At 45.9% G+C, this 11,976-nt stretch overlaps 1 protein-coding gene across 1 annotated transcript; it reads left to right on the forward strand.

Moving 5' to 3' along the window:
- The first annotated feature begins 2,120 nt into the window (after positions 1-2,120).
- Positions 2,121-8,703, forward strand: MB (myoglobin). Its single transcript, XM_062588814.1, has 3 exons — positions 2,121-2,313; positions 6,893-7,115; positions 7,812-8,703. The coding sequence occupies exons 1-3, from the start codon at positions 2,219-2,221 to the stop codon at positions 7,956-7,958; spliced, it is 465 nt and encodes a 154-aa protein (XP_062444798.1). The 5' UTR covers positions 2,121-2,218; the 3' UTR covers positions 7,959-8,703.
- The last annotated feature ends 3,273 nt before the right edge of the window (positions 8,704-11,976 follow it).

Here is an 11,976-nt window from a genome sequence, read left to right on the forward strand (position 1 = left end):
TTAGTATTTTTTAAGAATGTATTTATTTAAGCTCTAGGCAGAAGAGTTTATGATTTCATTTCATTACTATATATCACTTTTTTTTAAAAAAAGGGAAAAAAAACAGTATGTAATCTCATACTCTTTTTAAACCTTCTCACTATTTAACATTAATATACATAAAGAAACTGTTAGCTCCACAGCCCTGAGGAAAGCTATAGAGAAGTTGCAGAGAAGAAGTAAAGAGAGTTGACCAAATTTAAAGTAAGTTATTATGGCAACAGAGTAATTTCAACTTGGGTAGTATGACAAAATTCAATGCAAAAGCATCAGCCTCGTGTATACCAGGAGTATGTTTCTATCATGTCTGAAATGTATGTAAAACAGTAAGGTCAGTATTCAGGATCCTACCCAAGGCTGAGGCTGGAGCAGTCCAAATGCTTGTTTAATAGTATGAGTGCTTGAGGAGTGAGGCTGCAGGACTGTGATCTCTCTAGTCAGCTCTCAGCTGTAGAGAACAACACACAGAAATCAACTGGAGGACTTCAAAACTCTTTTCCATCAATTTAGCTTAGTTTGGATAATGTGAAATGCCATATGGTTTACAAAAATAAATCAGAGTGAACCCTTGGCTCTGAAGTGTTTAGGATATGGATTTCTGGATCTGAAGTAAACTGCTATGTAGAGGAGAGAGAAGAGGAGGACTGCAAGGTTACTAGTTGACTGACATACTTGCTAAATATAATGGCCAAAATTCTCTTTATCTTTAGGCTTGGACACCAGCTAATAGCTTTATTTGGCTTCTCCTAGTCTTCCTACCCTTTTCAAACTATGTGTTTCTGAGGGATGTTAGGCTTTATCCCTAGATCCTTGTAGGTACCTGCTTGCTATTGTACACAGGCACTTCTCTTTACTTGCAATACTGGAACAGAGCAACTGTTGCCATGTTGCAGAGGATGGATGGGGAGCAGAGGCAGTGATCTGCTCCAGGTTGTACAGCGCTGTGGTAGGGACTGGGAGATTGAATACTGCTCTCCTGAGTCCCAGGCAGGTGTCTTTATCCCTTGACTGACATTTCTGTCCTGTCAAGGCTTGCAGCCTGTGCTTCCTGTCCAGAATTGTGTGCGAACATCTGGACAGCAGAGTTAACTGGTTTTGTTATTGAGGTGCACTGTGAATTCAGTCAGCCTTTAGCCTTGAATAGGATTAATCAACCATTGGTGTGTCAGGCCATTATCAGTTCTGGGGAAGGCTGGAGGAGAAAGGCAGGGAGGTGTCCCAGTGAGTACATACATTCCCATCACCAATATTTGGCTTGACAGAGGTAGCTAGAGACCTTAGCCCCTCATTAGGCACTCATTGAGTTAAGCCATGTCATATCCTACTGTCTCTGGGCCTGGACGGGTCGGCTCACTGGAAATTACCCTCCGGGCTCAGATGCAGGTCTATCAATCAGCTCCAATATCCCATCTCAGCTGGTGGCTAATACTGGATGTTTCCTGGAGAGGAAGGCAGAAGAACCTTAGCAGGCAGGTGCAGGGTAACTGGCTCCCTTACAGTTTTCATCACTTTCCTCCCTCCTGCAGAGGTAGGAAGATGCTTGGGCCACTTTGGATATGATTTGCTCTTGAGGATGTTTCTTTTAACACTGTATTTTTCTCTACAAGTTAATGGTGTGTGTAACCAAAGGATAAAAGGAAAATAAGATCAACAGGGAAAAGGAAATGACTTCGAGGAGACTGAGCTGACACTACCAGATGGCCTAGCACCTCTTCCTGTCTGCCCTTGGCAGTGCAGGGCCAAGGGGAGGCGGGGGAGGCCTTGCAGATGACTGTGCTGTTCAGGAATCTCTTGCTGAATAGTCTGACTCTGTCTCTTGGGTCCTTGGGATAAAAACCCAGGACAGGCTCCTGGCACTGTGTTTAGGCAGTGCCCTTTCTCTCTAAAGCAGGACATGTGCCAGTCCAATACGAAAAGCAGAAATTTTGCCAACAGTGGCACCCACAATAGCACCTGGCCCGAAATAGCTTCCTAGGAAAAAAAAAGAGAGGCTGATTAGGTTAGACAAGCCTAAAAGGGAGCAAGATGTCCAACTTGTGATTGACAAGTGTAGGTCTGTGAGGAGGTGATATAAATCCTGTGGGTGAGCTCACCAGCAACCCTTTTGGGAAAGAGAAACAGCTGCAGGTAGCACTCCGGGAAACAGTCTCCCCACATCTCCACCTCCCTTCAGCAAACCATGGGACTCAGCGATCAGGAATGGCAGCATGTTCTGACCATCTGGGGAAAGGTGGAGACTGACATCGCAGGCCATGGGCATGCAGTTTTAATGAGGTAGGCGAGAAAACTTGGTCCTAAGAGTAAAGCTGAGAGCTTTTGATGAGAGACCAATGAAGGTATCTATTTAGTATTGAACCTTGTGTTCACGTGTCTCCTATGTTCATTTTAACTGCCTGTTTTCTTACAGGGCAGTGCTATGGTTTCCCATTGCTATGGTTTCTGGGTTAAAAATTATTCACTGTGTAAAGCGGCTGTGCTTCTGTCTCTCCATCTGTCCATGGGCAGAGGAGCAGGCCTGCTTTGAAAAGACTGTGGGACTTTTTTTGCTCCCTTTGCAAAACCTGCTGCTAAAGCTCTGCTTTGGATTTTCATTACCCAAACATAGTGGCAAGACATACTGAAGTGAATTGTGTGTCTTGGGCCTCCAGATGCTCCATATCAAAGCTTTGGGGAGGCAGGGAAGGAAAGGACAGGAAAAATCACCTCTATGACAAATTTATTGGAATCTCTAATTTCAGTAAATTGACTGTGAATTACCTGAGTCTTTCTTTCTGCTCCCTTTAGTGTCTCCTGGCAGAGCCCTGCCCATCCTTTTCTACCCTTTGGCCAGACCCCCTAGAAATCTGCATTGCAAAACTTGGGTATTAGCTGATGAGGAATTTGAAATCTAGGTCTGAAATGAGGCACATCCTTTCCCTTATTCCTCTTCTCTGTGATTCTGGAGTCAGAGTGGGAGCTCTAGTGAGATCTCCACTTCAGAGGACCCCTGCCTCCATGCTGTATTTGCACTCCTGATGCCCGGTGTGGAAAACGCTGTGGGCAGCAGCTGCAAGACACAAAAATGCAGTCTGGAAGGGGTCTGGATGTTACAGTGGTTAGCCTCCTGGCTTAGAGCAGAAAAAAACCATGGGATTGACACTTGATCCTAGTGTATCTTTAAAGACCTGCAGGGATGGAGACTCATAGACTTCTCACAGGACAACTAATTTCAATAGCTTTCTCTCCTTACATGTGAAGAGCTTTTCCTAATGTCCTACCTAAATCTCGTTTGCTGGCTTTTAAACCTGTGACTTTATGCCCTGGCCCTGCTTGACCTAGAGAGCAATTTATTCACGTGTCCTTTTCTGTAGTTTCTTACAGACATGCATGTCAATGTCCTTGATATCCTTCCCAATGGAAGGTCTCCGGGGTGGATTTTAATTACTAGGGTATGCCCTTTTTGAAGGCAAGAACAGTGGGATCTTCACCTGTTGTTGCCTCTGTGATCCTTTGCTTTGTTTATCTGCTGACTGTCTCTGCAGGTGGAGTATAACACAAAACAAACTCTTGTGCTGAATACAGATAGATTTTTGGTGTTTTCATTTTGTAAATCTGTAGTATCTGGGTAAAAGGTGCGTGGGTATTCTCCCATCGGTACTTTAAGGACACAGTCCAGATCTCTCCCTTAGTCTGTGCTCAGCACAATCTACTAGAAGATGTAGATGCTGAGGAGAGCAGTGGGGGTATGGCATGCTCTTGCTTGGGGGATTTCCTATCTCAAGCACAGCTAAAGAGAGGAGACCATATCAACTGGCAAATCTGTAGTCCATTCAAAGCCTTTTCAAAGATGACCCAAAGCAAGGGGGCTGTTTTATATATGTCCTTTATCATGGCCCAGTTCTGCTGCAATTTGAAGGGGAGTAAGGGAGGTGGGCAGCTGGGTGACAATGTGACAACTCTCTCCTCATATGGTCCACAGCAGGTATGTTACATTGGCTAGAGGAGACTGCAGGACCCTGAGCCCTCCTTGCCAGTCCACCTCCATTAGGTGGCTGCTTGGCTCTGGAAGTACCACAAGGCAATAAAAACAGTTTATAGACCAAAAAGGTAATACTATTTTTCCTCCAAAGACCTCACAGCCCAGTAAGAGGCAGTCACAAGAAAAATGGCTGTCATGATATGGCAATAAAACTAGTCACAGTGGTTGGGACCCTGTGATGTTTTGGTAACACAGTAGAGAAGAAGAGGCAGGTGTGATGGGGCAGTGCGTAGCATCAAATCAATAGATGACACCAGCCTGTCCTGTGCCTTTGTGCTCTCCAGCCAATTCATGTCATTTCTTGTTCCCTCAAGGGATTTCTGAGTGAGGAGAAAGCCAAGGAAAGCCCATAAGACTTCTCTTAGTTTGGAAGATGTCTCTGCTTGTGCTTTGTTAAAGGCCTCCTAGGTAGATGTCATATCCTGGGAATATGTTTAAAAAATATTGATTCAACTGGATGTGATCCAAAGGAAATAAAAACTACTCCTTGGAAGAATTTTCAAGAGTCTCAGGGGTATATCGTCTTCTGCAGGTATGATTTAGCCATAGCCAGACATGATGGAGGGAGAATTGTTAGAAATACAGAATCTATCATAACTCCATCTCATTTCCTGATGCAAGGTTTTCCATCTCTTTCATCTCCCTGGGTGGGAGACAACTTGTGCCACAGAAAGATACAGAAAAAAAGGAAAGGTGTACTCAGCACCTCATGGAAGACAAAAATCAATACAGAAATCCTTTGTTTTGATCCTTTCGGAGACCTTAAAAATGAAAAGCTATCAAAGACTGGTCTGGGCACCTTGTATTTTTCATGTTCTTAAGATATTTGTTAATGTAGCCTAATCTATAATTACATTATGAGATGGAGAGTCTGGCTCTTATCCAAAAAAGTGTAGGAGGACTATTTAATTCAAGGTGAGATACAACCTCTTGGATAATCCCAGCAGCAGCAAATTTCTGAGTGCGGGGAAAGTGAGTGACCACTGAACTGTGAGAGGAAGGCTAGTTCTGTGACTAAAGTCTTGGGCTCAGGAGCTATAGACACTGTCTAAAGTAGCTTGGGTGAGCCATTTCAGGAATACTTCTATAAAGACAGCCATTGGTTTTGACGATGCTTCAACCAGTCAGATTATGCTCATCAGAGAGTATAATACGTATTTGCAAAGAAGCTTGCACAAGGGAGCTGATTGCTCAACACAAAATTATTTGACTGCTCTGAATAACCAGGACAGCCAGTGTCCCCTTCTCATCCTGATTTTGGGAGCCTGGCAAAGAAGAAGAGTGAAATTTCCTACTAATTTGGTTGCCAATCGTGTCAGCATCCCATCTCCTAGGAAATGCAACACAGAGAAACAAGGGGAAAAGCACTAGATGATTGGCTTTGGGCCACTCTTCCACATTCCTGATTTCATTTCTATTTTGAGAACAAAGTGCCTGTGTATAGCATTGAATGGCATGACACCAGCATGTCTGAAGCCCCTGTACTCCTGTTATTCACTTGCTCCCGAGGACTCTCTGAGGTGTTGTAATGCCCACCAGCAGAACTGTGGTGCCAGTAGCCGGCCTTAGCTGAGGGATGGGAGAAAAGGGCAGGAACCAAGATCCTCCATGTCTGCGTTCACAAGGAAGAGGGCACTGTAAGCTCTCCCACTGAGCTGATGTTCAGGCACACCTGAGTCTTGCACATGAGGGACTCAAGGCTAGGGACTGCTCCCCTTGTGTGCGTGTGAGAAGCATTCAACACTATTCTCTCCCGGTCAGTGCAGAGACAGGTTGAGAAGAGGGTCTTGGTGAAAGCATAGGGGATTACAATACCTCACTGTAGAAGGATGGTAGGCTGGAGATGGTTGGCTTCTCAGCAATGGAGTGAGTAAGTGAGTGGGTGAAGAAAAGTGGTTTTGTTTTTCCGTCAGGGAAGGGAAGGGAAGGGAAGGGAAGGGAAGGGAAGGGAAGGGAAGGGAAGGGAAGGGAAGGGAAGGGAAGGGAAGGGAAGGGAAGGGAAGGGAAGGGAAGGGAAGGGAAGGGAAGGGAAGGGAAGGGAAGGGAAGGGAAGGGAAGGGAAGGGAAGGGAAGGGAAGGGAAGGGAAGGGAAGGGAAGGGAAGGGAAGGGAAGGGAAGGGAAGGGAAGGGAAGGGAAGGGAAGGGAAGGGAAGGGAAGGGAAGGGAAGGGAAGGGAAAGGAAAGGAAAGGAAAGGAAAGGAAAGGAAAGGAAAGGAAAGGAAAGGAAAGGAAAGGAAAGGAGGAAAGGAAAGGAAAGGAGAAAAAGAGAAAAGAAGGACACTTACCCTGTCATTACAGATGGACACATTTAGGGCAGTATCTCTGTCACAGGCAGAGGGAAAGGAAAAAGATAAGGATGGTTATATTAGACAGCACATGTATAAGCGGGTGGGGCTGAACTAGATACAATAGTCGAAGGGAGATATCTCAGACACTTTTGTTCTGAAAGGCAAGGTGCATTTGATAATGATAAAAGGCAGCCGGGACAAAATAGTTAGAAAAAAACTTTTGCACACTTAGTAACATCAGGTTATGGAACAACCTGCCAGAGGAAGGATGAAAAACATTCAGGGGGGGAGAAATGCTCCCGTAGTTGATATACATACTGTGATTGTGAACAGTGACTATTTGGAAAAGATGTAAAGTTTCAGGGTTCCCAGGTTAAAGTAACTTCTACTAGCAGGGAATAGCTAAAAGCTTTCCTTAAGGATGGAAGCAGGTTATCACACATCTGCCTGTCCATATACACTGAAACACACAGAGTAGCTAGACCTTGGCTCTAGTCCAGATGGCAACTCTCTCAGGTCTCACAATTCCCCCTGCTTCTGTCTACAGACTTTTTCATGACCATCCTGAGACCTTGGAACGCTTTGAAAAGTTCAAAGGTCTGACAACCCCTGATCAGATGAAGGCCTCTGAAGATCTGAAGAAGCATGGAGTTACTGTCCTTACCCAGCTGGGCAAAATTCTGAAGCAGAAGGGTAATCATGAGGCAGAGCTGAAACCCCTGGCTCAATCCCATGCCACCAAGCACAAAATACCTGTCAAATATCTGGAGGTATGGAAAAGGGCTGGGAATCTTGGTGTCTGATGTCCAGTGAAAGTGGGTAAGACAGCTGTATGAGAGTCACACTTTTATTTACTGATGTCTAGTTGGACTTCAGTGAGCTCTCCCTCAAGACAGTGGTATCTGTGTATAGGCAGGAGAAGGCACAGGAAGTGCTCAGCTCATGGTATGTGAATCTCCAAGTTTAGATTTCCCTTTCCAAACACCATATGCAGTCTGAGCAATCCTAGACAATAATAAACCAGTTCATGCAGCCTCTGCATGCCTAGGAAATCATGTCATATAAGAAAAGTCAGTGACTGGAAACAAGGGACATACATAAAATTTTAGCATAAGCCCTGGAGGATCCATTGGAGACCAAGACCTACTAAACTAAGTGTTGTACAAACACAGGGCATGAATCTACAGCCTTAAGAGAAAGGGCAAACAAAGAGTGAGAAGTGTCATGGTCTACTCAAGGTCATGAAGCAGATCAGTGTCAGAGCTAGGAACAGAGCTTGTTTCTTCTGCCCAGGTCAGGATCTTACATGCTAGACCACACTGTCTCTCCAGAGACTGTGGGAAAGGCTCCTGAATTAGCTCGGAGATAATTCCAGGCTCTGCAACCTATTTCTCAGTATGGATTTTCTGAAAATAAACCTTGAATGTTCCTTCTGTTTCTCTCTCTCTCTCTCTCCTTCCTCACAGTTCATTTGTGAAGTCATTATCAAGATCATTGCTGAAAAGCACGCTGCAGACTTTGGGGCTGATTCCCAGGCTGCGATGAAGAAGGCCCTGGAGCTGTTCCGACACGACATGGCCAGCAAGTACAAGGAGTTCGGTTTCCAGGGTTAGCACATACGCACAGCAGGACACTACACTGGAGGCCTGGCCTTGCATCTTAGAGTAGCTTCCCCAGCACTGTTTTGTACATCTCACAATTGGCCATCCAAGATGTGTGGGAATGCTTTGATGAGAGGCCAAGAATCACTGTAGGCAGTGCAGAGGCACTCAGAGTAATGCGCATGATAAATCTTTATACTTTCCTGGCTTCATGTATACAAAAGAAATAATCCGTTTTCTTAGGAAAAATAATGTAAGACGTTATCTGTGAGCTTCTGCCTATCCCTTTTCCTTTCCCCTTCCCCAAGACCCAGTCTCAGCCAAGAGGGGAATGACATGACCAGAGATGAAGGGATGTGAAAGAGCAAGAGGAGCACAAAGGACTGCAGGGAAATGAGAGGATGAAAGGCTGACTCAAATGATGGGAAAGGGATGTCAGAATGGAAAGCAGGAACACAGTGTCCCATTCCCCCATTCTCTCCCCAGCTGAGACTGTTAGCAGGTTACTGTGGAGAGCTTTCAGCACAATCACTGGTGTTACCTTGCTTTGTGGGGTTAAGTGGAGCTAGTGTCAGTCTTCAGAGTGTGCTGGTTTGGCAACTTGCATTAGTTGCTAAATTCATGTTTATAAAGTTACCAAGAGTAGTACTCCCCATGATCTGTAGGTTTATGGCAGTCATTGCTATGCATTTGAATTTCTGTTGCACTGGGAAGTAGATTATGTGTTTCTCAGTAAATAAAAACTCCTGCACCACCATGTTGTGTTTGCTCATTGCTTTGTAGGCACGCCTCAGTGAGAAGTGGGAGAGATGGAAAAAGAGTAAAAGGGCCAAATGGTATTTTGTGTACGTATCTGTCTGCCAGTGCTGATACTGCAGTGCCAGTCCATGATGCGAACAGCACATGGAATCTGTCTCACCCAAGTAACTCAGGACAGCACATACATACCAGTTATGTTTGCAAATGGATGACAGTACCTCAGCTTTGGAGCTGATCTCAGATGTCAGCATGGGGTCACAACCCAGTTACTGGACTGGAACGCAAAACAACAGTCTAGACCTGGCATCTCTGAGTTGTGGGAAGCACTCACTGACTGAAGGTCACGGCTGCTGCTGAGCTGAGGGGACGTGGCAGTGGAAAGACCATTTACTCCTTCTGTGTGCTCTGCATTTTGTCTGTGCAAAAAAAGGGAGCCTATCACTGTGTTCTGCTTTTCAGTAGGAGCAGGTTTCTCAAGTAACGCAGATCATGGCAACAGAGCAGCACTGAGAAGTAGCACGTACGAGCAGCCTCCGGTCACAGCAGCAATCTGGCTGCTGAGTTAGTGCTGTGCTCTCTCCAGACCACAAAAAGCAGGGCTACTTAGCCCAGCAGGAGCTTTGCAACAGCAGCATATACTGTGCTCTATACGTGAGCTTCGGTCTCCATATCCTTTTTCAGTTTTGCTTTGGGTCTTGCTGAGGTCCATGCTGCACTGTGTTTACAAGTGTCAATGGATATCCCATTGGGGAGCCAAAGTGGTAGGTACAGTTCAGCAAGCTGCCTGCATCTTCTTGTCTTCTTTTCCCCACCCTGAAGCAGAAATGACCTGATTTCATCAAGGTGTGAGGAAAGGCTGAGGTCAATAATGGGCCTAAGGCTGCCAAGGGTTATTAAGAAATGGTTGGAGTCTGAAAAGTGTTTTCAGGTGCTAAGCCTTGGCTAGCCAACTCTGTGTGAATCAGGCAGTTTCTCTGGCTAGAGCCAGCCTAAGGGGCAGTTGTACCCCATAGAGAGCCCTGGGGTCCTCATTCCCTCCTCTCCCTCCCTCACTGTCAGTCTGCTCAGCGCCTTGGCTGCGAGGGTGCTACCGTCTCTGCTGGCATGCACAGCCAAGCTGCCTCCCTGCAGAAAGTAAAGTGGATGAGTGGCTCACTGTCTTTCTATATGCTTGCGCAGGGGCAAGAGCATTTGCAGCAGGGTGGTGTCCCAGTACAGCAATGGGATGTTGCAGAGGCAAGCAGCTTGGCCCGTGATCCTTGAGGATTTCCTAGAGGAAATCCTTGGAGTCAACATTGTTGCTCTTTTCTGGTATTGTGAAGGTAATGTTCCCTATCTCATGTGGACAGTGAGAGCAAGCACATGAAAGAAAAATGAGGTGTGAGATTTTAGGACCTACTTAGGGCAGTTTCAAAGCTTTCCCTGGTAAACTTTGTGCAAAGGAAATGGAGGAAGAGCTGCCAACTCCCATAAAATCTCACTCCTGAACTGGTGTGAGGCTGATGTGTTTTTGGTCAGGGAAAAGGCCAAAATGTTTCAGTCTCCTGAGAGAGATGGAATGGATTCCTTCCCAGACAGCTTCTCTCTGATTTCATGCTCTTTACATATCCATACTTTACCTCCAGGAGATTGCTTAAGGTTGCAACCTTTTAGAGAGGGTCAAAAAGCATATGCTGTCACCTAGATGAAGTTTCAGCCAGGTGATCCCTGGCTGAAGCAACTTGCTACTTCTGCCTCTAGTCTAGTTTGTCTGGAGGTGCCTGGCTTTGCAGGAAGGGCAGCCTATTTAATCAAGGTCTAGGATTGCCTGCATAATAAGATTCCCTGCCAGTGATAACAGCCTCTGTATTTGGATAAAAAACTCTGCTATGGCAGCAACTTCTGTCAGTCTGAGTGGGACTGCAGTCATCTCTAGATATTTTTATTTTGGGCCGCACGGTGGAGGGGGGAGGGCTTACAAATACGTTGTGCCTAGCTGCTGGTTATTAAGTACCTAGAATAAACTTCGGTCTACTGGGAGCACTATCCCTTTGCCCAGCCTGCCTTACTCCTCTGTCAGTATACTAAGGGCCATCCTTAAACCTGTGCTGGTCAGACATGGGGCCTGAAAGGGCTGATGTAGGTGAATACACCCAAACATGGTTCCCACATAGTGAGTCTATACAGCTCCTGTGCCATGCCCTGCTTTAGGGAAGGAGTAGTTTTCTAGAGGAAAAGGGATGATTGGAGATGTAGCTTCACGCTACACTGAATAAGCCTCTGTGTTGGAGTCTCCCTTTCCACAGTGGCACTAGCACATGTTGCTTTTCTGGTTCAGGTATGAGACAAAGTCCTTTAATGAAGATAAGCCAAATCAGTGTAAGCCTAGAATTTTTCCTATCTTCTTTCCAAGAATAGCTTTGCAGCAGCAGGTTGGGTCGTTGGATCTTATGTCCAACCCCCTTCCCTGTTAGCAGGATCTGGTGTCACATACTCATTCCTGGACACATGATGGGTCATAGATTATGTTGCTGCCAGCCTCCTCTCTCTGGCACATACCCGCTCACGAACTACAGTCAGGTCAGGCTTATGGCCATCTGATACTCTCCATACACTGCCAGGATTTCTTTTATGCCAATAATGTCTTTTCTGGTAGCCAATTTTCTTATGCATCTGCACTCACCCTCAGACTGAAAAACATCTGTGTTGCTTTGCATACGACATGATACTCTTCTGTCACCACTATGGTTTCCATTGCATGTTACAGCTCCCTGTGGCATAGAGCCAGTGACCTATCTGTTCCCTCGGGTTTTGGTGTTACATGCTGGCAGTGCAGGAGGATCTCAGACATGGGGAGCAGGGCCTCACTTCCCAGGCATTATGCATACAAGTCATTCATCCCCAGCCAGGATTCAGCAATACAGTAGGCTGCACTGCCTGTCCCCCCATTCCTCCTCCTGCCTACTCATCAGTCACTCCAATATGCCTGCCAAAGTCAAGTGGCATCGGGCAGCATGTGTTGGTGACCATACCATTAATCCCGTGGTCTGTCTCTTGGGTCACCTCAGCAGGAGAAAGGGACAGGGCTCCAATGACTAATCATTTTAAGTGTATAGCACTTTAACATGAAGCTTGCGGCAGTCTTCGAATTTGCAGCTGCCTGCAGTAATTTTGTGAGGAACAAGCAGGCAAGTCTCCAGTTCACGTCATGGTTACTGAACAGATACTGACAGTCTGTGGGGACTGGTCAGGGTCCTGAGGATGTAAGGTCTGCATGACACTGTAATAAGGA

This window comes from Rhea pennata, chromosome 1 (genome assembly GCF_028389875.1).
Source record: "Rhea pennata isolate bPtePen1 chromosome 1, bPtePen1.pri, whole genome shotgun sequence".
NCBI classification, from domain to species: domain Eukaryota; kingdom Metazoa; phylum Chordata; class Aves; order Rheiformes; family Rheidae; genus Rhea; species Rhea pennata.